The sequence below is a fragment of the Callithrix jacchus genome, chromosome 22 (genome assembly GCF_049354715.1).
Source record: "Callithrix jacchus isolate 240 chromosome 22, calJac240_pri, whole genome shotgun sequence".
Classification (NCBI taxonomy): domain Eukaryota; kingdom Metazoa; phylum Chordata; class Mammalia; order Primates; family Cebidae; genus Callithrix; species Callithrix jacchus.
This window is the reverse complement of record NC_133523.1, coordinates 48,716,926-48,744,405: the sequence shown is the minus strand read 5'-3', so window position 1 is coordinate 48,744,405 and position 27,480 is coordinate 48,716,926. Positions and strand designations below refer to the sequence as shown.

At 51.3% G+C, this 27,480-nt stretch overlaps 2 protein-coding genes across 4 annotated transcripts in view; one reads left to right on the top strand and one right to left on the bottom strand.

The window, feature by feature from the left end:
• Positions 1 to 8,331, top strand: part of NLRP13 (NLR family pyrin domain containing 13) — a 34,954-nt gene extending 26,623 nt beyond the window's left edge. The window contains exons 10-12 of one of the 2 annotated variants that reach the window (XM_035290286.3): positions 1,616 to 1,786; positions 3,615 to 3,742; positions 8,094 to 8,331. In XM_035290286.3, coding sequence (XP_035146177.3) covers positions 1,616 to 1,786; positions 3,615 to 3,742; positions 8,094 to 8,119 — 325 coding nt within the window. In that variant the 3' untranslated portion in view covers positions 8,120 to 8,331. Of the gene's footprint in view, positions 1 to 1,615; positions 1,787 to 3,614; positions 3,901 to 8,093 lie in introns of those variants that run through there. The other variant, XM_035290285.3, reaches the window with a different exon arrangement.
• Positions 8,332 to 14,544: 6,213 nt separating this feature from the next.
• NLRP4 (NLR family pyrin domain containing 4) overlaps positions 14,545 to 27,480 on the bottom strand; it is a 28,929-nt gene continuing 15,993 nt past the window's right edge. The window contains exons 5-9 of one of the 2 annotated variants that reach the window (XM_054249489.2): positions 25,277 to 25,444; positions 23,694 to 23,864; positions 20,246 to 20,416; positions 18,643 to 18,813; positions 14,545 to 14,899 (exon numbers count right to left, since the gene is read on the bottom strand). In XM_054249489.2, coding sequence (XP_054105464.1) covers positions 14,806 to 14,899; positions 18,643 to 18,813; positions 20,246 to 20,416; positions 23,694 to 23,864; positions 25,277 to 25,444 — 775 coding nt within the window. In that variant the 3' untranslated portion in view covers positions 14,545 to 14,805. Of the gene's footprint in view, positions 14,900 to 16,132; positions 16,295 to 18,642; positions 18,814 to 20,245; positions 20,417 to 23,693; positions 23,865 to 25,276; positions 25,445 to 27,480 lie in introns of those variants that run through there. The other variant, XM_054249490.2, reaches the window with a different exon arrangement.

Here is a 27,480-nt window from a genome sequence, read left to right as displayed (position 1 = left end):
GAGTGCAATGGCGCGATCTCGGCTCACCACAAACTCTGCCTCCTGGGTTCAGGCAGTTCTGCCTCAGCCTCCCGAGTAGCTGGGATTACAGGTGCGCACCACCATGCCCAGCTAATTTTTGTATTTTTAGTAGAGACGGGGTCTCGCCATGTTGACCAGGATGGTCTCGATCTCTTGACCTCGTGATCCACCCGCCTCGGCCTCCCACAGTGCTGGGATTACAGGCGTGAGCCACCGCGCTGGGCCGTTGAGTGTGTTTTCAAATGCTGACAACCATTTATGTAAACATCCAGATATAAAAACCTGTTGATGACATTTGCTGATGGCTCTTCTTTTTTCACCTACTGTATTTTTTTTCCTACTAACTTGGAGGTATTCTTTGTTTTTAAAATTTTAATCTTTTTACTGTAAATTTACCACCTGTATATATATTTTGGATTCAAAGTGTTAGGATTATGAATACAACGTGGAATGTGAAGCTAGTTAACATGCCCGTCACCTCAAACGCTTTTTGTTAGGTTAGCAGGTTTGAAAGGTCGAATATTAACTGCATTCATCATGGTGTGCTACAGGTCGCAAGGCTGGGTGTGTGTAGTGGCTCACGCCTGTAATCCTACCACTTTGGGAGGCTGAGGCGGGCAGATCACGGGGTCAGGAGTTCGAGACCAGCCTGGCCCACATAGTGAAAACTCATCTCTACTTAAAAATACAAAAATGAGCCGAGTGTGGTGGCGGACGCCTGTAATCCCGGCTACTCGGGAGGCTGAGGCAGGCGAATCACTCGAACCTGGGAGGCAGAGGATGCAGGGAGCCCAGACCACACCATTGCACTCCAGCCTGGGTGACAGAGCGAGATTCTGTCTCAACAAAACCCCCAAAACAACTATATTCCCGCTGAGACTGTCAGAGCCTTCGACCACCACGTCTAAGCTCTAGGGCCATGTGGCTGTCCTGGGTTTGATTTGCACGTATTGTTTCTCAGGCTGACAGTTCTCAGACTTGGCCTTTGCCGGTTTAGCCACATGGACATTTTTCAAACCTTTTTTTTTTTTTTTTAATGGGTTAAGGATTTTGAATTCCCCACAGACAGGTATCAGCCTTCCAACGTTCCTCTCTCCTCCTGTCTCTTCTTTTCTCCTCTCCTCATCCCTACCCCAGAGTCCCATATTTTCTCCAGTCACCTGGACTAACTATTTTGAGCTTATGGCATAGAAATTCAGACTGGACCATGTAGAGCTGCCATTAGGGTAGGTTTCCGGTCTCTTCAGCTCTTCGGCTGCACTCGAAGGCTTAGACGGGTGCACTGTGGCAACCAGGGCAACTCCAGGCGCTGGGTGGCACATGCCACAGAGATGCCCTTCACGCTGGCACACCTGCAGGGGGCACGGGGGGAGAGGGCTGCGCTGCTGTGCATCTGCTCTCTTTCTATACAGGTAAACAGAGCCCCTGGAGGTGTCTGGGCGCTCCCGACTCACACCCTCCTGATCCAAGGCGTGGGACAAACGTCTGGCTTCGGCGTCTGTCCTTTCCTTGGGTGTGAGATGGGCAGGTGTGAGCACAGCACGGCTTCGGGGTGCCATCACCCTCCCCGCTTCTGTGTCTTTTTCTTTTGCAGTCTGTCAGGCTGCTCTTTCACCAGAGAGGGCTGTCAAGAGCTGGCTACTGCCCTCAAGCACAATCCCAGCGTGGAAATCTTGGACGTTGGAGAAAATGACCTTCGGGACGACGGAGTAAAGCTTCTGTGTGACGCTCTGAAGGCTTCACATCACGGCTTGTACACACTCGGGTGAGTTGACGCTGTTCTCCTCAGAGTCTCCCTTCTCTATTCTTGGGGAGATCCAACGGTAGGATCCCGTCAGGCGTTAGAAAGTGAGACAGAGGAAGGACAGGGCCTCTTTCAAGAAATCTTGGCCAGGCGCGGTGGCTCACGCCTGTCATCCCAGCACTTTGGGAGGCCGAGGTGGGTGGATCACGAGGTCAAGAGATCGAGACCATCCTGGTCAACATGGTGAAACCCTGTCTCTACCAAAAATACAAAAATTAGCTGGGCATGGTGGCGCGTGCCTGTAATCCCAGCTATTCAGGAGGCTGAGGCAGGAGAATTGCCTGAACCCAGGAGGCGGAGGTTGCAGTGAGCCGAGATCGCGCCATTGCACTCCAGCCTGGGTAACAAGAGCGAAACTCTGTCTCAAAAAAGAAGGGCTTTATGGGTTTTGTTTTGTTTTGTTTTGTTTTTTAAGATGGGGTATCACTTTGTCACCCAGGCTGCAGTGCAGTGGTGCGATCTCGGCTCAGTGCAACCTCTGCTTCCTGGGCTCAAGCAGTCCTCCCACCTCAGCCTCCAAGTAGCTGGAACAACAGGTGCACGCTGTGACACGGCCTGTTTTCTTGTATTGATTATAGAGATGATGTTTGACCATGTTGCCCAGGCTAGTCCTGAATCCCGAGCTCATGTGATCTGCCTGCCTCAGTCTCCCAAAGTGTTGGGATTGCTGACGTTGACCTGAGCACTGTGCTTGGCCAGCGTGAACTGGGACGGAGACTGCTGCCGTGTTAAACCGACCTAACACACTTCCTCACCTTTGTCTGTGTTTCTAGTAGCTGGTCAACCATAGGTTCCAATTTGGTATTGTTGAATTTAGAAATAAGACGGGAAAAAGTATGAACAAGGAATAATAGCGCTGTTTCAGCTCTTTCAAAGGTCTAATAAACTCACAGTAAGATGGTTCGCCTCCCGTCCTGGCAGGGTCAGTTTTTGCTTCCTCCTCCGTCAAATACAGTTTAAAGTAGTATCTCCCTTTGACAGGATTGATAGATGGGTTAGATGAGTTATGTGTAAGTATTTAAAGGTGGCGGGGTGTGGTGGCTCACGCCTGTAATCCTAGCAGTTTGGGAGACTGAGGTGGGCAGATCACGAGGTCAGCAGATCCAGACCATCCTGGCCAACATTTTGAAACCCCATCTCTACTAAAAATACAAAACTTAGCTGGGCGTGGTGGCGTGCACCTGCAGTCCCAGCTGCTCGGGAGGCTGAGGCAAGAGAATCACTTGAACCCTGGAGATGCAGGTTTCAGTGAGCCGAAATCACGCCACTGCACACCAGCCTGGCGACAGAGCGAGACTCCATCTCAAAAATAAAAATAAAAGGTTCCCAGCATGGAGTAAGATGGAGTAAGTGCTCCACTTTTAAGCACTCTGTTTTAGTGTTTTTGTAATAGTTTTTGCGTCTAGATGGAGCGTCACTTTTGTAACTGAGTCTCTTTTTTTTTTTTTTTTTTTGAGATGGAGTTTCGCTCTTGTTCCCCAGGCTGGAGTGCAATGGTGCAATCTTGGCTCACTGCAACCTCCGCCTCCTGGGTTCAGGCAATTCTCCTGCCTCAGCCTCCCGAGTAGTTGGGATTACAGGCACGCGCCACCATGCCAAGCTAATTTTTTGTATTTTTAGTAGAGATAGGGTTTCACCATGTTGACCAGGATGGTCTCGATCTCTTGACCTCGTGATCCACCCGCCTCGGCCTCCCGAAGTGCTGGGATTACAGGCGTGAGCCACGGCGCCCGGCCACTTCTGAGTCTCAGAGGACTATCTGTTACGCTTTCTTCCCGCCCGCCCCCAGGTTGGCGAAATGCAATCTGACTAGTGCTTGCTGCCCGCCTCTCGCCTCTGTTCTCCGCAGCAGTAAGACCCTGGTCAATCTGAACCTTCTAGGCAACGAGCTGGATCCCGACGGTGCCAAGATGCTATGTAAGGCCTTGAGGAAGTCGACATGCAGGCTACAGAAACTCGGGTAATCCCCACTGACTTTTCCACAGGGAGGCACCCGCGGAGACCAGGCTAGACTGACGAGGCTGCTAAAACGTGCCAGGTTTACATTGCGCTGTTTCCTCGGGCAGTGCTGGCTGACGGAGCTTTCCCTAAGGATGGGAATGGCCCCTGTCCGCGCCGTGCACCTGCCACATAGCCACTAGCTGCATCTGATAATTGGGCACTTGAAATATGGTTTCGTTTGAAATAATAGTTTTGTTTCCTTTTGTGAGACAGAGTCTCGCTCTGTGGCCCAGGCTGGCGTGCAGTGGCACGATGTCGACTCGCTGCAGCCTCCACCTCCCGGGTTCAAGGAATTTTCCTGCCTCAGCCTCCTGAGTAGCTGGGATTACAGGTGCCTTCCACCAGGCTGGCTAATTTTTGTATTTTTGTAGAGACAGGGTTTCACCACCGAACTCCTGACCACAGGTGACCCACCCGTCTCAGCCTCCCGAAGTGCTGGGATGACAGGGTTGAGCCACTGCGCCTGGACTGTCCGCTTGCCTTTTTTTATTTTTCTTTAAGATGGTCTTGCTCTGTCACCCAGGCTGGAGTGCAGTGGCATGATTTCAGCTCACTGCAACCTCCTTCTCCTGGTTCAAATGATTTGCCTGCCTCAGCCTCACCAGTAGCTGGAACTACAGGCACGCGCCACCGTGCCCAGCTAATTTTTGTATTTTTAGTACAGACGGGGTTTCACCATGTTGGCCAGGATGGTCTCGATCTCCTGACCTCATGATCCACCCGCCTCGGCCTCCCAAAGTGCTGGGATTACAGGTGTGAGCCACCGCGCCCAGCTGTACTTAAACCTTAACAGCCACATATGGCTAATGCCTGCCGTATTGGATGGTGCAGTCCTGGAGACTTCTGGGTGTTGAGAGAGCCCGCTTATTTTCAGCATGCTTGTACCTGCTCTACATTTCACTCGACCATTCCCTCATGGCTTCTTTTCAATACCGACTCCGGGCCAAGCACCATGGCCTGGTAGGCAGGAGGGAAGCAAATGCACGTGAGCCTTGAGGTCCCCTCCGGGAGATAACAGTTCTGACATACAAGCAATTTGCTGTCATGAGTGCTGGGAAGGAACGTCTGGGTTGAGGTGTGGAGACGGGAGGGTGACCAGAAGAGCAAGGAGCTTCCTCAGCTGGTACCGTTGATCCTGAGTCACAAGGGGGCCGGAAGGAGGAGTCCCTGTATCAGGAAGGGAGCACCAGAGGTGACTAGAGACGAAGGGTGGAAGTACTAAGGCTGTTTCCGTAGCATGTGCAAAGGCCCTGAGGTTGCACCAAGCTGTATGTAGCCCCTTTGAGGCACTGAAAGAAGATCATTTAATTGGAACTCTCTCCACCCCATTCAGTATTCCAAGAGGAAATCCGAAAGGTAAGCAGGCCCGGTGCAGTGGCTCATACCTGTAATCCCAGCATTTGTGAGGCCGAAGCAGGAGGAGCACTTGGGGCCAGGATTTTGAGACCAGCATTGGCCACATAGGGAGATCTGTCTCTACCAAAAAAATGTTAAAATATTAGCTCGGCATGGAGGCACACACCTGTGGTCCCAGCAACTTGGGAGGCTAAGGTGGCAGGGTTGCCTGAACCCAGGAATTTGATAATGCAGTAAGCTATGATCATGCCACTGCACTACAGTCTGGGTAACAGAGCAAAGACCCCCCCTCAAAAAATGCTGGGGGGTGGTGGAAAAAGGAAAGCAGTTAACAGTAGGCACTAGGTACATTTCAGCAGAAGTCATCTCAGATGCCAAGAAACCTTGCTTATTTTCAGAAGCGACTCAGAATCTGCACATTTAGATTTAAGATACGATGTTGCCAACTTTACAGTTGAGTGGTGCACTTTAAAAAGGGCTCCGGGGCCAGGCACGGTGGCTCAAGCCTGTCATCCCAGCACTTTGGGAGGCCGAGGTGGGTGGATCACGAGGTCAACAGATCAAGACCATCCTGGTCAACATGGTGAAACCCCGTCTCTACTAAAAATACAAAAATTAGCTGGGCATGGTGGTGCGTGCCTGTAATCCCAGCTACTCGGGAGGCTGAGGCCGGAGAATTGCCTGAACCCAGGAGGCGGAGGTTGCGGTGAGCCGAGATCGCGCCATTGCACTCCAGCCTGGGTAACAAGAGCGAAACTCCGTCTCAAAAAAAAAAAAGGCTCCAGGGCCAGGCGCAGTGGCTCACGCCTGTCATCCCAGCACTCTGGGAGGCCGAGCTGGGTGGATCACCTGAGGTCAGGAGTTCGATACCAGCCTGACCAACATGGAGAAACTCCATCTCTACTAATAATACAAAATTAGCTGAGCATGGTGGCGCATGCCTGTAGTCCCAGGTACGTGGGAGGCTGAGGCAGGAGTATCGGTTGAACCCAGGAGGCAGAGGTTGCGGTGAGCCAAAATCACAGCAAGAGTGAAACTCTACCTCAAAAAAAAGGCAGGGGCTCTGGGACGGCGACTGTTAGAGTGGAAGCTTCTCTGCAGTCAGTCGTGCATGTGTGCATAAGGGACCTTCTGCCTTGGGTGCCCCGACCCTCGCTTACTCTTGACGAGAACACAGCTTTTATTTTCCAAAAAGTGCTAGACACAGGTTGCGAGGAAGCACATAGATTTATTTGCTGTCAGTGGCCTGAGTGACCGTGGCCTGCCCACGACGTCCCGTGTCATCTTCGCTGTGGTTTCCTCAACCTCTGCCTTCGTGGTTGTGCCTTTTCTCTATGGAAAGGGGTTCCTGTGCCGTCAGATTTTATCCCAACGTCTGTGGGGAGGGCTAGGAAGGTGGGAGGGCCCACTCAAAGGGTAAGCAAAAGTTACCCTTCATTTATTATTAGTCCTTTTTTTTTGAGACAAAGTCTCGCTCTGTTGCCAGCCTTGAGTGCAATGGTACGATCTCAGCTCACTGCAACCTGCGCCTCCCGGGTTCAAGCAGTTCTCCTGCCTCAGCCTGTTGAGAAGCTGGGATTACAGGCGCCCGCCACCACACCCGGCTAATTTTTTGTATTTTTAGGAGAGATGGGGTTTCCCCGTGTTGGCCAGGCTGGTCTCAGTCTCCTTTGTGATACAGCTGCCTCAGCCTCCAAATTGCTGGGACTACAGGCGTGAGCCAGCGTGCCTGGCCGCGTTCGTCAGTCTTTCTAAGGGGCACCTAAACCTTTCTTTTGCTTTGTCACTCCCTGCTTCCATCCAGTCCGCTGGTGATGACACCAAGGTTGGGTCCACGTCATTGCGATAGTGAATAGTGCTGTCATGAACTCACGCGCATGTGGTCCGTATACACCACGGAATACTACACAGCCACAAAAAGGAATGAAAGCAGGTCCTCTGCAGCAACATGGATGCGGCTGGGGGCCATTAGCCTAAGTGAATTAATGCAGGAACAGAAAAACAAAAAGCACATGTTGCCACAAGTTGGAGCTAAATGATGAGTACATGTGGACTTCAAGATAGTGACAATAGGCCAGGCATGGTGGCTCATGCCTGTAATCCCAGCACTTTGGGAGGCTGAGGTCGGCGGATCAACTCAGGTCAGGAGTTCGAGACCAGCCTGGCTGACATGGTGAATTCCCGTCTCTACTAAAAATAGAAAAGTCAGCCAGGCATGGTGGTGGGCACCTATAATCCCCGATACTCAGGTGGCTGAGGCAGGAAAATTGCTTGAACTTGGGAGGCAGAGGTTGCAGTGAGCCAAGATGACACCATTGCAGTCCAGCCTGGGTGACAGAGAGAGACTTTGCCTTAATTTTAAAACAAAACAAAAAAGGCCAGGCACGGTGGCTCATGTCTGTAATCCCAGCACTTGGGGAGGCTGAGGTGGGCAGATCACCTGAGGTCAGGAGTTCGAGACCAGCCCGACCAACATGGAGAAATCTCATCTTTATTAAAAATACAAAAAAGGTAGCCAGGCATAGTGATGGTCACCTGTAATTCCAACTATATGGGAGGCTGAGGCAGAAGAGTCACTTGAACCCAGGAGGTGAAGGCTACAGTGAAATGAGATCACACCATTGCACTCTAGCCTGGGCAACACAGAGACTCGGTCTCAAAAAAACAAAAAAAAATGTTGATAGTAGCCACTGGGGACTCCTGGAGGGAGGAGGGTGGGAAGGCTGTGAGGGCTGAACGACCTCTCAGGTACTGTGCTCACTCCCTGGATGACGGGATGATTCACACACCAAACTTCATGCCACCCAATAGACCCCCGTAACAAACCTGCACATGTTCCCCTGAACCTTAAAAACTCATTACTTCTGAGCTTTCTCACTGCTTCTAAACTTTAGTACTGGCTTTTCTGCAGGCTTCAAAGAGACTTGCACAGAGTAGTGGGAGAGGAGATACAGATGTCACAGAAGGAGCACTGTCTGAAGGTCAGGTGTACTTGGGATTTTAATGACACTGAAGACAAGTGGTGGTGGTGAGCCACGGACCGGATGTCACGGGGCTTGACCACGGATCTTGGAGTAAAGCCACCAGGACCTCCTGACCTGTGTCATTCCAGTGTTGCCACCATGGGCACAGATGAGCTGTTTCCTGCAGGAGGCTTCAGTATGGTGGTTGGAAGCAGCCCATTTCACGCCCAGGTGTGGAATTTGTCTAGTACTGTGTCTGGTCCCAAGATTGTAAGTTGGCTGTGCCTTCAGTCTAATTGATGTCCTCCTCAGTGTGTTTCTGATTCTTGGAGTGTGGAGAAAATTGAATAAAGCAAAGTATATAAAAATAACTCCGGAAAAGCCACAAGCCCCATTTCTCATTGACTACAAAGTGAGATCCAAGTGTTTGTAATTCCACAATTATTACACTGTGAGGAAGCCACATAGACATCCAGAACCTCCCCTAATACGCCACAATTATTACACTGTGAGTAAGGCACGTAGACATCCAGAACCTCCCCTAATATGCCCCCCACAATTATTACACTGTAAGGCACGTAGACATCCAGAACCTCTCCTAATATGCCCCCCACAATTATTACACTGTGAGTAAGGCACGTAGACATCCAGAACCTCTCCTAATATGCCCCCCACAATTATTACACTGTGAGTAAGGCACGTAGACATCCAGAACCTCTCCTAATATGCCCCCCACAATTATTACACTGTAAGGCACGTAGACATCCAGAACCTCTCCTAATATGCCCCCCACAATTATTACACTGTGAGTAAGGCACGTAGACATCCAGAACCTCCCCTAATATGCCACAATTATTACACTGTGAGTAAGGCATATAGACATCCAGAACCTCTCCTAATATGCCCCCCACAATTATTACACTGTGAGTAAGGCACGTGGACATCCAGAACCTCTCCTAATATGCCCCCCACAATTATTACACTGTGAGTAAGGCACGTAGACATCCAGAACCTCTCCTAATATGCCCCCCACAATTATTACACTGTGAGTAAGGCACGTAGACATCCAGAACCTCTCCTAATATGCCCCCCACAATTATTACACTGTGAGTAAGGCACGTAGACATCCAGAACCTCCCCTAATATGCCCCCCACAATTATTACACTGTGAGTAAGGCACGTAGACATCCAGAACCTCTCCTAATATGCCCCCCACAATTATTACACTGTGAGTAAGGCACGTAGACATCCAGAACCTCCCCTAATATGCCACAATTATTACACTGAGTAAGGCACGTAGACATCCAGAACCTCCCCTAATATGCCCCCCACAATTATTACACTGTAAGGCACGTAGACATCCAGAACCTCCCCTAATATGCCCCCCACAATTATTACACTGTGAGTAAGGCACGTAGACATCCAGAACCTCTCCTAATATGCCCCCCACAATTATTACACTGTGAGTAAGGCACGTAGACATCCAGAACCTCTCCTAATATACCACAATTATTACACTGTGAGTAAGGCACGTAGACATCCAGAACCTCCCCTAATATGCCACAATTATTACACTGTGAGTAAGGCACGTAGACATCCAGAACCTCTCCTAATATGCCCCCCACAATTATTACACTGTGAGTAAGGCACACAGACATCCATAACCTCCCCTAATATGCCCCCCACAATTATTACACTGTGAGTAAGGCACATAGACATCCAGAACCTCTCCTAATATGTCCCCCACAATTATTACACTGTGAGTAAGGCACGTAGACATCCAGAACCTCTCCTAATATGCCCCCCACAATTATTACACTGTGAGTAAGGCACGTAGACATCCAGAACCTCCCCTAATATGCCCCCCACAATTATTACACTGTGAGTAAGGCACGTAGACATCCAGAACCTCCCCTAATATGCCACAATTATTACACTGTGAGTAAGGCACGTAGACATCCAGAACCTCTCCTAATATGCCCCCCACAATTATTACACTGTGAGTAAGACACGTAGACATCCAGAACCTCCCCTAATATGCCCCCCACAATTATTACACTGTGAGTAAGGCACGCAGACATCCATAACCTCCCCTAATATGCCCCCCACAATTATTACACTGTGAGTAAGGCACGTAGACATCCAGAACCTCCCCTAATATGCCCCCCACAATTATTACACTGTGAGTAAGGCACGTAGACATCCAGAACCTCCCCTAATATGCCACAATTATTACACTGTGAGTAAGGCACGTAGACATCCAGAACCTCTCCTAATATGCCCCCCACAATTATTACACTGTGAGTAAGGCACGTAGACATCCAGAACCTCCCCTAATATGCCACAATTATTACACTGTGAGTAAGGCACGTAGACATCCAGAACCTCCCCTAATATACCACAATTATTACACTGTGAGTAAGGCACGTAGACATCCAGAACCTCTCCTAATATGCCCCCCAGAATTATTACACTGTGAGTAAGGCACGTAGACATCCAGAACCTCCCCTAATATGCCCCCCACAATTATTACACTGTGAGTAAGGCACGTAGACATCCAGAACCTCTCCTAATATGCCCCCCACAATTATTACACTGTGAGTAAGGCATGTAGACATCCAGAACCTCCCCTAATATGCCCCCCACAATTATTACACTGTGAGTAAGGCACGTAGACATCCAGAACCTCTCCTAATATGCCCCCCACAATTATTACACTGTGAGTAAGGCACGTAGACATCCAGAACCTCCCCTAATATGCCCCCCACAATTATTACACTGTGAGTAAGGCACGTAGACATCCAGAACCTCCCCTAATATGCCCCCCACAATTATTACACTGTGAGTAAGGCACGTAGACATCCAGAACCTCCCCTAATATGCCCCCCACAATTATTACACTGTAAGGCACGTAGACATCCAGAACCTCTCCTAATATGCCCCCCACAATTATTACACTGTGAGTAAGGCACGTAGACATCCAGAACCTCCCCTAATATGCCACAATTATTCCACTGTGAGTAAGGCACGTAGACATCCAGAACCTCTAATAGTATGCCCCCCACAATTATTACACTGTGAGTAAGGCACGTAGACATCCAGAACCTCTCCTAATATGCCCCCCACAATTATTACACTGTGAGTAAGGCACGTAGACATCCAGAACCTCCCCTAATATGCCCCCCACAATTATTACACTGTGAGTAAGGAACGTAGACATCCAGAACCTCCCCTAATATGCCCCCCACAATTATTACACTGTGAGTAAGGCACGTAGACATCCAGAACCTCCCCTAATATGCCACAATTATTACACTGTGAGTAAGGCATGTAGACATCCAGAACCTCTCCTAATATGCCCCCCACAATTATTACACTGTGAGTAAGACACGTAGACATCCAGAACCTCTCCTAATATGCCCCCCACAATTATTACACTGTGAGTAAGGCACGTAGACATCCAGAACCTCCCCTAATATGCCCCCCACAATTATTACACTGTGAGTAAGGCACGTAGACATCCAGAACCTCCCCTAATATGCCCCCAACAATTATTACACTGTGAGTAAGGCACGTAGACATCCAGAACCTCCCCTAATATGCCACAATTATTACACTGTGAGTAAGGCACGTAGACATCCAGAACCTCTCCTAATATGCCACAATTATTCCACTGTGAGTAAGGCACGTAGACATCCAGAACCTGTCCTAATATGCCCCCCACAATTATTACACTGTGAGTAAGGCACGTAGACATCCAGAACCTCTCCTAATATGCCCCCCACAATTATTACACTGTGAGTAAGGCACGTAGACATCCAGAACCTCCCCTAATATGCCCCCCACAATTATTACACTGTAAGGCACGTAGACATCCAGAACCTCCCCTGATATGCCCCCCACAATTATTACACTGTGAGTAAGGCACGTAGACATCCAGAACCTCTCCTAATATGCCCCCCACAATTATTACACTGTGAGTAAGGCACGTAGACATCCAGAACCTCCCCTAATATGCCCCCCACAATTATTACACTGTGAGTAAGGCACGTAGACATCCAGAACCTCTCCTAATATGCCCCCCACAATTATTACACTGTGAGTAAGGCACGTAGACACCCAGAACCTCTCCTAATATGCCCCCCACAATTATTACACTGTGAGTAAGGCACGTAGACACCCAGAACCTCTCCTAATATGCCCCCCACAATTATTACACTGTGAGTAAGGCACGTAGACATCCAGAACCTCTCCTAATATGCCCCCCACAATTATTACACTGTGAGTAAGGCACGTAGACACCCAGAACCTCTCCTAATATGCCCCCCACAATTATTACACTGTGAGTAAGGCACGTAGACATCCAGAACCTCTCCTAATATGCCCCCCACAATTATTACACTGTAAGACGTAGACATCCAGAACCTCTCCCTAGGCCGGTTGCGGTGGCTCACGGCTGTAATCCCAGCACTTTGGGAGGCCGAGGCAGGTGGATCATGAGGTCAAGAGATCGAGACCATCCTGGTCAACATGGTGAAACCCTGTCTCTACTAAAAATACAAAAAATTAGCTGGGCGTGGTGGCGCGTGCCTGTAGTCCCAGCTACTCAGGAGGCTGAGGCAGGAGAATTGCCTGAACCCAGGAGGCGGAGGTTGCGGTGAGCCGAGGTCGCGACATTGCACTCCAGCCTGGGTAACAAGAGTGAAACTCCGTCTCAAAAAAAAAAAGAAAAAAGTACCTTCATCAGGCAAGAACAGAGCAAAAGCCCACGTTGGAATCCTGGGAGGACCGACAGAAAGAAGGGTGCCCAGCTCAGAGTAGCCTTTCTCGTACTGTCATACAGCCAGCATCTTTCCAGGTCAACAAGGCGGGGAGTGGGGGGCACGGTGTCTTCAACCCATACTCCGTTCCAGTTGTTCGCCAGTAGCAAACAGTGTGTCAAGATTTTCCAGACCGTATGGAGCTTTCCCAGAGAACTGAACATAGGGCTCCCGTTTTGCCCAGGAATCTACTGACTTCCACCCAAAGCAAGAGAAATCATATTAAAAAGATGATGAGTTCGTGCCCTTTGTAGGGACATGGATGAATCTGGAGAACATCATTCTCAGCAAACTGACACAAGAACAGAAGATGAAACACCGCATGTTCTCACTCATAGGCGGGCGTTGAACAATGAGAACACATGGACACAGGGAAGGGAGCACTACACACTGGGGTCTATTGGGGGGAATAGGGGAGGGACAGCGGGGGGGGGGAGCTGGGGAGGGATAGCCTGGGGAGAAATGCCAAATGTGGGTGAGGGGAAGAAAGGCAACAAAACACACTGCCACGTGTGTACCTATGCAACTGTCTTGCATGTTCTTCACATGTACCCCAAAACCTAAAATGCCATTAAAAAAAAAAAGCTAAGCACACACACACACAAAGATACATGCCTCCACGTGTTTAACTGAAGCACTATTCACAATGTTCCAAAGTCCTGGAAGCAACAGATGACTGGATAAAGAACACGTGATTTACACACAGTGGAATCCTTTTCACCCATAAAAAAAATAATGTCCTTTGCAGCAACATGGATGGAGCTGGCAGCCATGATCTTAAGTGAGGTAACTCAAAACCAAAGTCAAATAATGCATGTTCTCACTTCCATGTTGGAGCTAAACGCATACACATAAAGAGTGTGGAACAGCAGGCACTGGAGGCTCAGGAGGGCGCGAGGGAGGTGCAGGGTGGGAAATTACCTGATGGGTACGAGGTACACTATCTGGGTGTCCTGAGCACAAGGGAGGTGCAGGGTGGGAAATTACCTGATGGGTACGAGGTACACTATCTGGGTGTCCTGAGCACAAGGGAGGAGCTGGGTGGGAAATTACCTGATGGGTACGAGGTACACTATCTGGGTGTCCTGAGCACAAGGGAGGTGCAGGGTGGGAAATTACCTGATGGGTACGAGGTACACTATCTGGGTGTCCTGAGCACAAGGGAGGAGCTGGGTGGGAAATTACCTGATGGGTACGAGGTACACTATCTGGGTGTCCTGAGCACAAGGGAGGTGCAGGGTGGGAAATTACCTGATGGGTACGAGGTACACTATCTGGGTGTCCTGAGCACAAGGGAGGAGCTGGGTGGGAAATTACCTGATGGGTACGAGGTACACTATCTGGGTATCCTGAGCACAAGGGAGGTGCAGGGTGGGAAATTACCTGATGGGTACGAGGTACACTATCTGGGTGTCCTGGGCACAAGGGAGGTGCAGGATGGGAAATTACCTAGCGGGTAGGAGGTCCACTATCTGGGTGATGGGTACGCTAAAAGCTCCCATTTTACTACACAACATATTCATGTAACAAAACTGCATTTGGACCCCTTGAATTTATACAAATGGGGCAAAAAGGTTTTCCAATGTGTGGAAATACAATACTTTATTGAGGGGCAAGACATCATTGTGACAGGATAGAAATTTAACCATGAAGTCTTCCAGCGGCTCGTGCACGGCCACAGAGCAAATAAAAACCACAGACATCATGTAAAACGTGAACGGGTGCCAGGAAACTCACAACTCAGAGTGACAGAAGGGTCCCAGTCCCTGTCCTTGGCGGCTGTTCGAGTCCGAGCCAGGCTGCTCGCCATCAGATTCCTGCCCACGTGGTTGTGTCTGCTTCAGAGGTCGTCTACGATCATCAGTCTGGGATTTCTCTCTTCCTCAGCCATCAGAAGTGCCTGGGTTTCCTCACCAAAATCAGCTTTTTTCAGCCTGGTAAAATATTTTAAAAGGTTCTGTTTTTAACTCACATACTCTCTCCCTTTCTGGAGCTCGTCTTTCTCCCTAGTTCATCCCAGGACGCGCCTAGAAAACCCCGATGTTGCCTCCTAGAGCCAAGGCGTACACAGCGAATGCAGTGGTATGCTGACGAATGCTACCCCACATCTCCAGGAAAAACGTCATTTATAGGTCTGCCATTTTCTGTGGTGTAAATTCTCCAAGTCGGTCACCACCAGTTTCGAACTGCCCACTTGCTGTCACTCAACAGTGAACAGAGAGAGGTAGACACACAACTGGCTCCCGCCAGCTTGTAGGAGCTGTTACTGGACAGAACGAATGTCCGGAATTGGCCATAGAAGGCACGAGCTACACAAACGTTTCTGTTTGCAACAGGAAGTCCAGGGAAGTTAGGGAGAAAGCCCGAAGCTATTTCTAGTTTTTCAAAGATAAAATATTAGTAGTTTCTATCATTCAAGCACCTGGGTCCTGGCCCTCTGCTAAGGCTTTTTCTTTTTTTTTTTTTGAGACGGAGTTTCGCTCTTGTTACCCAGGCTGGAGTGCAATGGCGCGATCTCGGCTCACCGCAACCTCCGCCTCCTGGGTTCAGGCAATTCTCCTGCCTCAGCCTCCCGAGTAGCTGGGATTATAGGCACGCGCCACCATGCCCAGCTAATTTTTGTATTTTTAGTAGAGACGGGGTTTCACCGTGTTGACCAGGATGGTCTCGATCTCTTGACCTCGTGATCCACCCGCCTCGGCCTCCCAAAGTGCTGGGGTTACAGGCACGCGCCACCGTGCCCAGCTAATATTTTGTAATTTTTAGTAGAGACGGGGTTTCGCCATGTTGACCAGGATGGTCTCGATCTCTTGACCTCGTGATCCACCCGCCTCGGCCTCCCAAAGTGCTGGGGTTACAGGCACGCGCCACCGTGCCCAGCTAATTTTTTGTAATTTTTAGTAGAGACGGGGTTTCACCATGTTGACCAGGATGGTCTCGATCTGTTGACCTCGTGATCCACCCGCCTCGGCCTCCCAAAGTGCTGGGATTCGGCTTTTACACACACACCTCATCTAATTTTCACAACAGCTTTATGAGGTCGCATGACTGTCCCGACCTGTGATGAAGGCAATGAGAACAAGCAATGTTGGGGTCACTAAACCAGGAAGTGGTTCTGGAGCTCCACCCCCATACATGGTATCATTGCCCTGAATCAGACAGAAGGGTTAAGTGCCACCAGGCCTTGGTCCGTCCTTTTGTGGGTGATGCCTGCTCTCCATCTGGTATCTGCTGATGTGCCACCGTCCCCCACTGCTGCGGTGAGCTATGGTCCTTCGTGCAGTTCTGTATCTTAATACACACCTTCGTGAGACCGTCTATGGCTGGGACTGCAGGAAGAGGAAAACTCATTTGGTCCTGCCATGTTTATCACAGAATCTGCTGTACATTTTCAGAATTACCATGCCAAAGAAAATCAAAGAGGACAAATGCCTTGCTCAGGGTTACAGGGCCAGACTCGGCAAGGCCAGAGGACAAACGGTCCTCGATGACTTGGAACAGACAGTTCGAGTCCTTCCCCTTAACCATGCGTCTGTTTTGGGAGTCTACATTCTGAACCTCTAGCAAACGTTAAAATGAGAAAGAAATGATGCTGGACACTCCGCCCTTCCAGGTGGAGCTTTGTGAGGATGGACTTGAAGAAAACAAACCCGTATCTTCACAAAAGGGGAAAAATCAGTGAATGTTCTTCCGTGTTTGAGTTGTAGGAGTTTTAACCCATCATCTTATCTCTCTCTTTTCTGGAAATGAACAGCCTAGTAACTGCCCATGAGCGCCTTGATCTCATCGTATTGGTTTGACAACAGTAGGGGAAAATGAGTGAGAAAAACAAATAACTATAAAATCCTTATCTAGTAAAATAATGTTTGTGGGATTATAGGTAATTATAAATATATAAACTAAAACATGTTTATCTTTGTAAATGTTTTACTTACAAACATACATATAACTTGTATTTATAAATTATGTTTAAAACATATGTATGTATAACTTGTATTACAATAGTAACAAGTGACATAGGAGGTAAAAAGAAATTATTTAGGCAGACAGTGAGGGCAAGAGAGTCCTCAGCAGACCTTCCCTTCTAACAAAAAGCAGCCCAGGAAATCACCTCTTTTCTAACAAAGAGCATCCTGAAAGATCGAGCTGTGAACAGGAGGATTGTCGGGGGGGGGGTGGGGGGGAATGCCAGCAGCTGCGCCCGTGCACGGGGGGGGGAATGCCAGCAGCTGTGCCCGTGCACGGGGGGGGGGTGGAAATGCCAGCGGCTGCGCCCGTGCACGGGGGGGGAATGCCAGCTACGCCCGTGCACGGGGGGGTAGAAATGCCAGCGGCTGCGCCCGTGCACGGGGGGGGAATGCCAGCGGCTGTGCCCGTGCACGGGGGGGAATGCCAGCGGCTGCACCCGTGCACGGGGGGGGGAATGCCAGCAGCTCCACCCGTGCACGGGGGGGGAATGCCAGTAGCTGTGCCCGTGCACGGGGGGAATGCCAGCTGTGCCCGTGCACGGGGGGGGAATGCCAGCAGCTGCGCCCATGCACGGGGGTGGGAATGCCAGCAGCTGCGCCCGTGCACGGGGGTGGGAATGCCAGCAGCTGCGCCCATGCACGGGGGTGGGAATGCCAGCAGCTGCGCCCGTGCACGGGGGGAATGCCAGCAGCTGCGCCCGTGCACGGGGGGAATGCCAGCAGCTGCGCCCGTGCACGGGGGGAATGCCAGCAGCTGTGCCCATGCACGGGGCTCCCTGGGGGTCAGGCACATGTCCACCACGGAAGCTCCACGTTCCCCTTTCTGTTAGCATGTGTACAGTACAAAAGAAACGGGCAACATGGCACAGCTCAGGGAGAGAACCCACCTGCTTAATAAAGACTGGGGTGGGGGCTGCCAGACACGTGTGCTCTCTGCTAAGGCGCACCTGGTGGTGACAGTTTCTCATGCCCTATGTAGATTAAACACCACCTCCCCACCGGCTCCTCTACAAAACCCCCTGCATTTCACCGTGGATCCAGCAATCCATTTTTCCAAGCCCCATCTCTGCAGTAGAGAGCTGTTCTCTTTCTTTTGCCTGTTAAACGTCTGCTCTTAACCTCACTCTGTGTGTCTGCACCCTCGATTTCCATGGCCGTGGGTGCTACCCCGACAGTGAAGCTGCTTCACAAGCACTTCCACCTGCTGGGCACTCGCCATTCACCACACTGTGGTGAGTAAGAGTTTTAGGGCCGGGCACGGTGGCTCACGCCTGTAATCCCAGCACTTTGGGAGGCCAAGGCAGGTGGATCACGAGGTCAAGAGATCGAGACCATCCCGGTCAACATGATGAAACCCCATCTCTACTAAAAATACAAAAATTAGCTGGGCACGGTGGCGCGTGCCTGTAATCCCAGCTACTCGGGAGGCTGAGGCAGGAGAATTGCCTGAACCCAGGAGGCGGAGGTTGCGGTGAGCCGAGATCGCGCCATTGCACTCCAGCCTGGGTAACAAGAGCGAAACTCCATCTCAAAAAAAAAACAAATTATACTCTTATACTCACCTACTTGGTTCTTTTTTCACGCAGCAACCAGGAGTTGATGACGGGAACATTGTTTGCTATTTAAACGCAACGTGATGACACTGCAGGTCCCCGCCAGTCCCTTCTCAGCCCTGAGCACTCTCCCCACAGAGAACAGGCCCCACTCACCCGAGCACCCTCAGGGCACACTCTGGGTGTCTCAGGGCCTCACAGAGCACAGCCACCCCTCCGTGGTCCAAGGCGTTCAAGGTCAGGTTTAGCTGCTGCAGGGTCTTACTGCTGGTGAGAGCAGACGCGAGGTCCTTACAGCAGGCGCTTGTCAACGCACAGGCTTCCAACCTGCAGTAAAAAGACACGGGGGTGGGAAGCGGCCCCAGCCCCAGGGCGGAGGCGGGCCGGGATGTGAGCGGGATGTCCAGCTGAGGCACGCCCCAGCGCCCCGAGCTCGGTCTCTCACTGTTCGCATCAGATCACGCCTGTGGTGGGCGGTAAAAGTGGCCGTGACTGTCCATTCTTCTCTGTGCCCCCCGCCCACAGCAATGTGCCTTTGCAGCTCATTCCACTAAGTCTGTTTCCACTGAATGTGAGTTGGCTTCACGCCTTGCTTTGGAAAACCTAATACAATGGCAGCAAGGTTAGAAGAGTTCTGAGCCGCCAGGCTGGATGCTTTTTTATTCTTTGGAGATGGGGGTCTCTCTCTGTCATCCCCGCTGGAGTGCAGTGGCATGATCGTGGCTCACTGCGATCTTAACCTCCTGGGCTCTAGCCATTTTCCTGCCTCAGCCTCCTGAGTAGCTGGGGCTACAGGCGCACACCACGCCGGCTGATTTTTGTGCAGATGAGGTTTCACCATGTTGCCCGGGCTGGTCTTGAACTCTAGGCTCAAGCTATCGGCCCACCTCAGCCTCCTACAGTTCTGGGATTGCAGGAATAAGCCATCCCACCCAGTGAGCTTGGATTCTTTCTACACCCATCTCTGAACTCCTGAGATGCTACTATGGGGTCAGTTCTGTCCCTGACAAAATTTCTGTGTTGAAATCCTAACCCCAGTAGTTCAAAACGTGCTATTTGAATACACAGTCTTTATAGCAGCAACCAAGCTAAAGTGACAACGCTGTGGGGGTGCTGATCGTATGCCTAGTATCCTTATAGGAGGAGATTTGGACAGATAAACACACATAGAGGGAGGAGAACATGAAGACACAGGGAGGAGACAGCCATCGACAGGACAAGGAGAAGGGCCCGGAGCAGATTCTCCCTCAAAGAGACCAACCCTGCTGACACCTAGATCTCAGACTTCCAGCCTCCAGGGCTGCAAAACAATGCATCTGTTATCTAAGCCACCCAAGTCCGTGGAACTTTTTAAACCCTGGAAAACTGACACACATGCCACGTCAATGAGCTCAGGCTAACCCGTCAGGTAAGGACACTTGGCCCACTCACACCTGTCATCCCCAAGGGGACAGCCAGCCCAGCCGGCCAACCTCCACACCATACGGCGAGGCCAACCCAGCCCGGCCAACGCCTCGGTTAACCACAGCTTCCTAAGCACACGTGGCCGAGGTCAGTGACGCCCACCCAGACAAGCAGCGCCACCGGCAGTCTAAGCGCCCCTTGCCTCTTAAGCCCTGAAGTTGTACGCTGGTTCATTACGCAGCCACAGCTGGCCGCTACATTGTCCCGTTGGGAGTTTTCATCTCTCTCCTTGTTCCCATCAATCCTCCATCTCTGCCACTCATGAAAACATGACCAGGCACTTGGCGATACCCACCCGAGAACCTCCACGCGGCAATCCGGATGCGTCAGAGCCCCGCACAGCAGCTCCACGCCCACGTCTCCTATTTCATTGCACCCAATCTCCAGATTCTTCAGGTTCTGATTACTGATGAGAGCCGAGGCGAGGTCTTCACAGCCAGCAGCAGTGATAAAACATTTTACCAGACTGCAAGAGAAGAGTCAGGGTACCATCCTTAAAGGCCATTACCTCTTGGTCTGACATCAGGAAGAGAAAGACACCTTTGTCACTCACGTGGATAGGTACTGTCGGTCCTCCGTATCCACACATTCGACGAGCCGCAGGTTGGAATTATTCAAGAATTAAAACCGTAACACATAACCGTATGACAATAGAAAATAATACAGATTAAAAACCAATGTGGCACATAGACACCATGGAATATTATGCAGCCATCAAAAACGATGAGTTCGTGTCCTTTGTAGGGACATGGATGAATCTGGAGAACATCATTCTCAGCAAACTGACACAAGAACAGAAAATGAAATACCGCATGTTCTCACTCATAGGCGGGTGATGAACAATGAGAACACATGGACACGGGGAGGGGAGCACTACACACTGGGGTCTATTGGGGGGAAAAGGGGAGGAATAGCGGGAGGGGGAGCTGGGGAGGGATAGCCTGGGGAGAAATGCCAAATGTGGGTGAAGGGGAGAAAGGAAGCAAAACACACTGCCACGTGTGTACCTACGCAACTGTCTTGCATGTTCTGCACATGTACCCCAAAACCTAAAATGCAACAAAAAAACCAATAGAGTATAATAGCTTTTCACACGACATTTAGATTGTATCACAGTAACGCAGACATGACTTAAGAGTATCATGGGAGGATGCACGTAGGTTGTATGCACACACTATGGGCCAGGCGTGGTGGCTCACACCTGTAATCGCGGCACTTTGGGAGGCTGAGGCGGCCAGATCACCTAAGGTCAGGAGTTTGAGACCAGCCTGGCCAACATGGTGAAACCCCATCTCTACTAAAAACTCAGCCAGGCATGGCGGTGCGCACCTGTAGTCCCAGCTACTCGGGAGGCTGAGGCACGAGATTCACTTGAACTCAGGAGGCGGAGGTTGCAATGAGCCAAGATCGTGCCACTGCACTCCAGCCCGGACGACAAGGTGAGACTCTGTCTCAAAAAACAACACAACAAAAACACTCTGCCATTTTACATAAGGAACTTGAGCGTCTGCAGATTTCGGAATCCTCAGGGGGATTCGGTAGCCAACTTCGACAGATATGGAGGGGCGACTGGAATGGCCTCAGCATCGTTCACTGAGGGTCCGTCCTCTCTCTGCACTGGTGATACATTACTCCATGATACAACCTCTGAACACACGGGGATCAGTCTGTTTCCGAGATCTCTTTCCTACTTATTTGTGTATTCACTCTGATTTGCCCCTTCGTGCTTTGCTATGGCTGTTGTACATGATTCCATTAATTCTTCGAGACGGTATTGTTTTATATACGATGCACATTTTGTTTAGATTTAGCTGGAGATTCACTATGTCCGTTGCCCTGCTTGTCTTCCATCTGGAATAACTCATTCTGTCTAAGGGAACAGTCTTTAGGATGACTTTTAGGAACGATCTGGTGGTAAGAAACTTTGTTTTCATTTATTTGCAAATGTGTTTTTATCCTCATGCTTTTTTTGTTTTTTGAGACGGAGTTTCGCTCTTGTTACCCAGGCTGGAGTGCAATGGCGCGATCTCGGCTCACCGCAACCTCCGCCTCCTGGGTTCAGGCAATTCTCCCGCCTCAGCCTCCTGAGTAGCTGGGATTACAGGCACGCGCCACCATGCCCAGCTAATTTTTTGTATTTTTAGTAGAGACGGGGTTTCACCATGTTGACCAGGATGGTCTCGATCTCTTGACCTCGTGATCCACCCGCCTCGGCCTCCCAAAGTGCTGGGATTACAGGCGTGAGACACCGCGCCCGGCCCTACTTAAGAATATTTCTGTTTAGCTTCTGGATGCTTTAAATGTTTTAAAAATACCGTATCTGACATTTTTGGTATCTTTCAGTTTCAAATACTGGCCCAGATAGCCTAACCCACCACGGTTAGAGAAAGAATGCATCTGGTGTTTCTGTTACATTATTTAACATACTCTTCAAGTGAGGAGTACAAAATTCTCAGCTCTGATTTCCTCATGGATTAGGTAAAATCACACTGCCAAATTTCACAAGCTTCTGGATTTTTCGGGGAAAGTGCATAATGAAATGTTAACCTAACCTGTCACTCCAAAACACTGTCACCACCGCTACAGGGTTTACCCAAATATGTCTCTGTTTAATGACATGACATTACGTCTTGTCCCTGTCCCCTTTCCTGCTTAGCTCATGCGACCCTTGACTCCCTTCTTCAGCATTCTCTAGGTTATCCGCGTCAATTCTCACAGGTCGATCTCCCACCTTCATGTTTCACCCTTCTACCTGGAACTCTGGCTCTATTTTCGCACCTGATGAAATGTATTCATAAATCTCCCTCCTACCCTGTGTCTCCCAGCTTCCCACTTCTAGTTCTCACAGGCAACCTGTAATTCTGCTTCTTCCAGTGACATTTGTGATTAAAAATAGACACAAATGCATATATATTCTCCTGTCCCCCCACTTTTTATAAGCATTGCATGAACTGAAGGTACTAGAATTCCAGGTGTATTCAAATGTATTCATCAGGTGCAAAAAATACAGTATTTTTAAGAATTTCAGTACTTGCACGTTAATTCTCACGTGTCACTTCCGGATCTCCCACCTTCACGTTCCACCCTTCTATCTGGAATTCTGGCTTTATTTTTGCACCTGATGAAATGTATTCATCCGGCGCAAAGGAAATGTTGCAGAATACATACCAAACGTCATCTCAGCCATAAAACCGCCCCTCGGGTCCCAGACACAATTCTGGCTGCCTTACTGCTCTACCTGTATCCCAGTGGAGAACCATCTGCAACGTATTAAGGGTGAAGATCTGTCTACATGAACATCTCTACAAGAAACCGGGGCGAGTACTGTTTAACCTTCACGTATCCGGGCACAGACACGACGGCCCTCCTCCGTTCCAGGTGCCCCTTCTCAGCAATGGCTGGGTGCGGTGGCTCATCCCAGCACTTTGGGAGGCTGAGGCGGGTGGATCACGAGGTCGAGAGATCGAGACCATCCCGGTCAACATGGTGAAACCTCGTCTCTACTAAAAATACAAAAAATTAGCTGGACACGGTGGTGGTGCCTGTAGTCCCAGCTACTCAGGAGGCTGAGGCAGGAGAATTGCCTGAACCCAGGAGGCGGAGGTTGTGGTGAGCCGAGATCGCACCATTGCACTCCAGCCTGGGTAACAAGAGCGAAACTCCGTCTCAAAAAAAAAAAAAAAAAGGCAATGCAAACCCTTGAGAACATGGCTTGGTCTTCAAAGAAATGGCAAACGGCCTACCACAGCGAATCGAGGCGGCAGTCTGGGTGTTTCAGGGCCTTGCAGAGGGTTCTCAGACCTTCGTCCTTCAGGACGTTGGCGCCGAGGTCCACGTGGCGCAGGCTGCTGTTACGCAGAAGCATTTCCGAGAAGTCTTCCCAGCACCGCTCACTGAGCTGACAGTAAGCCAACCTACGGGGACAAAACCCGACAGTAAGCCAACCTACGGGGACAAAACCCGACAGTAGGCCAACCTACGGGGACAAAACCCGACACTAAGCCAACCCACGGGGACAAAACCCGACAGTAAGCCAACCTACGGGGACAAAACCCGACAGTAAGCCAACCTATGAGGACAAAACCCGACAGTAAGCCAAACTACGGGGACAAAACCCGACAGTAGGCCAAACTACGGGGACAAAACCCGACAGTAGGCCAACCTACGGGGACAAAACCCGACAGTAGGCCAACCTACGGGGACAAAACCCGACAGTAGGCCAACCTACGGGGACAAAACCCGACAGTAGGCCAAACTACGGGGACAAAACCCGACAGTAGGCCAACCTACGGGGACAAAACCCGACAGTAGGCCAACCTACGGGGACAAAACCCGACAGTAGGCCAACCTACGGGGACAAAACCCGAGAACAAGAGGAGGAGAGGGAAGAGGGAAGCGTCATCTCAGGGGACTCTGCTTCACCCCACACCGAGGGTGGTATTTCCACAGTCTCACGAACTCCCCAGCTGAGATGAAGTTCTGGCTTATCTGAAAACACCTCCTCGCATTTTTTTTTTTTTTTTTGAGTTTCACTCTTGTTACCCAGGCTGGAGTGCAATGGCGCGATCTCTGCTCACCGCAACCTCCGCCTCCTGGGTTCAAGCAATTCTCCTGCCTCAGCCTCCTGAGTAGCGGGGATTACAGGCGCGCGCCACCATGCCCAGCTAATTTTTGTATCTTTAGTAGAGACGGGGTTTCACCATGTTGACCAGGATGGTCTCGAACTCCTGACCTCATGGTTTGCCCGCCTCTGCCTCCCAAAGTGCTGGGATTACAGGCGTGAGCCACCGCACTGAGCCAAGTGTGAGCTTTAAACCTCTGCTGTGTGGGCTCCAGCAACGAGAAGATTGTCATCAACAGGCCAAAGCCTGAACAGCCACCATGGCCCCCCCAACACCCGCCAGGGCCCCCCAGCACCCGCCGCGGCCCCGCAACACCCGCCACGGCCCCCCAACACCCATCAGGGCCCCCCAACACCCGCCACGGCCCCCCCAACACCCGCCGCGGCACCCCCAGCACCCGCCGCAGCACCCCCAACACCCTCCACGGCTCAGCAACACCCTTCACGGCCCTGCAATACCCGCCACAGCCCCCCAACACCCACCAGGGCCCCCCCAACACCCGTCACGGCCCCCAACGCCCGCCACAGCCCCCAGCACCCGCCGTGGCACCCCCAGCACCCGCCACGGCCCCCCAACACCCACCAGGGCCCCCCAACACCCACCACAGCCCCCAGCACCCACCGCAGCCCCCCAACGCCCGCCACAGCCCCAGCACCCGCCACGGCCCCCCCAGCACCCGCCATGGCCCCCCAGCACCCACTCACATCAGGTAGGTGAGGACCGTGTCCGGGCGGCTCAGGGCTTCACACAGATGGCGCACGCCCTCGTCTATGCGGTTGCAGGAGACATTCAGATACTTGAGCTTCTTGTTCTTGCTCAGGACGAAGGCGAGGACTTCACAATCCCCCGGCGAGAGTTCGCAGTTGACCAGCCTGTGGGAAGCGAACACGTCCCGTTCTGCCGGTTGCTGGTTCTCAGACCCACTCCTCTATAGCTGCCCCCGGGGGAGTCGGGAAGCCCACGCCTGCCGCCCCTGAGAAACTCAGTCCTCCCAACTCCGTTCCTGACCCCCTTCCCACCCCGCCTCCGGGGAACGGTGACAGCCAACCTGAGACTCCTAACAGTGTGTCACATCCATGCTCGGCTTAGCCTCCCCCGCAACTTACCTCACTGCACGTAGAGAGAAGCCCAAGACACACACCCCGACCCACAAGGCTCCCACCTGCTCCCAGTCCCTGTGTCCCAGACACCCTGGTTCTTCTCAGTTCCTTCATGACACCAGGTTTCACTCATAAGGTATCAGTCATGTTCGACCCTCCCCAGCTCATCGCCCCCAGCTCTTGACCGAACTTGGGGTATTCTGCATGTGTGCACCCCAAGCAGAATGCTCTTCTTCCGGCCTGTGGTCAGACACACCCTTATCATTTGGGTCTTCGCTCGAGTACTATCTCCTCAAGGAGCACGGAAGAAGCCTTGAACCCGAGTCCAACAGGGCTCCTTTTTTGGTGGCTGGAGGTGACTGTGTGGCCAGTAGTTGTGGTTTTGTGTTAGCCACTCTCCTTACTTACTCTCCGGCTGCCACGAAAGAAAAACAAAATGTAGGCCGGGTGTGGTGGCTCACGCCTGTAATCCCAGCACTTTGGGAGGCAGAGGTGGGTGGATCACAAGGTGAGGAGTTCAAGACCATCCTGGCCAACATGATGAAACCCCATCTCTACTAAAAAGACAAAAATTAGCCTGGTGTGGTGGCACGTGCCTGTAATCCCAGCTACTCAGGAGGCTGAGGGAGGAGAATCACTTGAACCCAGGAGGCGGAGGTTGTACTTAGTGAAGATCATGCCACTGCAGTCCAGCCTGGGCAACAGAGTACAATTCCACCTCAATACATAAATAAATAGGGAAAGAGAGGAGAGTGAGAGAGGAGAGCGAGATAAAGCTAGGAGAGAGAAAGAGAGAAAAAAGAAAGAGAGAGGAGAGAGAAGAGAGAAAGAGGAGAGAGAGAGGAGACAGAATGAAGAGAAGAGAGAGAGAGGACAGAGAAAAGAGGAGAGAGAGAGGAGAGAGAGAGGAGAGGAGGGGGAGGGAGAGGAGAGGAGAGGAGAGGAGAGGAGAGGAGAGGAGAGGAGAGGAGAGAGGAGAGAGAGGAGGGGGAGAGAGAGGAGAGAGGAGAGAGGAGAGGAGAGGGGAGAGGAGAGAGAGGAGGGGGAGAGAGAGGAGAGAGGAGAGAGGAGAGGAGAGGGGAGAGGAGAGGAGAGGAGAGAGGAGAGGGGAGAGAGGAGAGGGGAGAGGGGAGAGAGGAGAGAGGGGAGAGGAGAGGAGAGGAGAGGAGAAAGGAGAGGAGAGAGGAGAGGAGAGAGGAGAGGGGAGAGGGGAGAGGGGAGAGGAGAGAGAGAGGAGAGAGGAGAGAGGAGAGAGGAGAGAGAGGAGAGAGGAGAGAGGAGAGGAGAGGAGAGGAGAGGAGAGGAGAGAGGAGAGAGAGAGGAGAGGAGAGGAGAGAGGAGAGAGAGGAGAGGGAGAGAGAGGAGAGAGAGGAGAGAGGAGAGGAGAGGGGAGAGGAGAGGAGAGGAGAGGAGAGAGGAGAGGGGAGAGAGGAGAGGGGAGAGGGGAGAGAGGAGAGGGGAGAGAGGAGAGGGAGAGGGGAGAGAGGAGAGGGGAGAGGGGAGAGAGGAGAGGGGAGAGAGGAGAGGGGAGAGGAGAGGAGAGAGGAGAGAGAGAGGAGAGGAGAGGAGAGAGGAGAGAGAGGAGAGGAGAGGAGAGAGGAGAGAGAGAGGAGAGGAGAGAGGAGAGAGAGGAGAGGAGAGGGGAGAGGAGAGAGGAGAGGAGAGAGGGGAGAGAGAGGAGAGAGAGGAGGGAGAGAAGAGGGGAGAGAGAGGGGAGAGAGGGGAGAGATAGACAGAAAGAAGTCGCTCTTAGTGAATTTTGGCGATGGCCTCACAGCAATTACATCAAAGGCGCAGGACACAAAGGA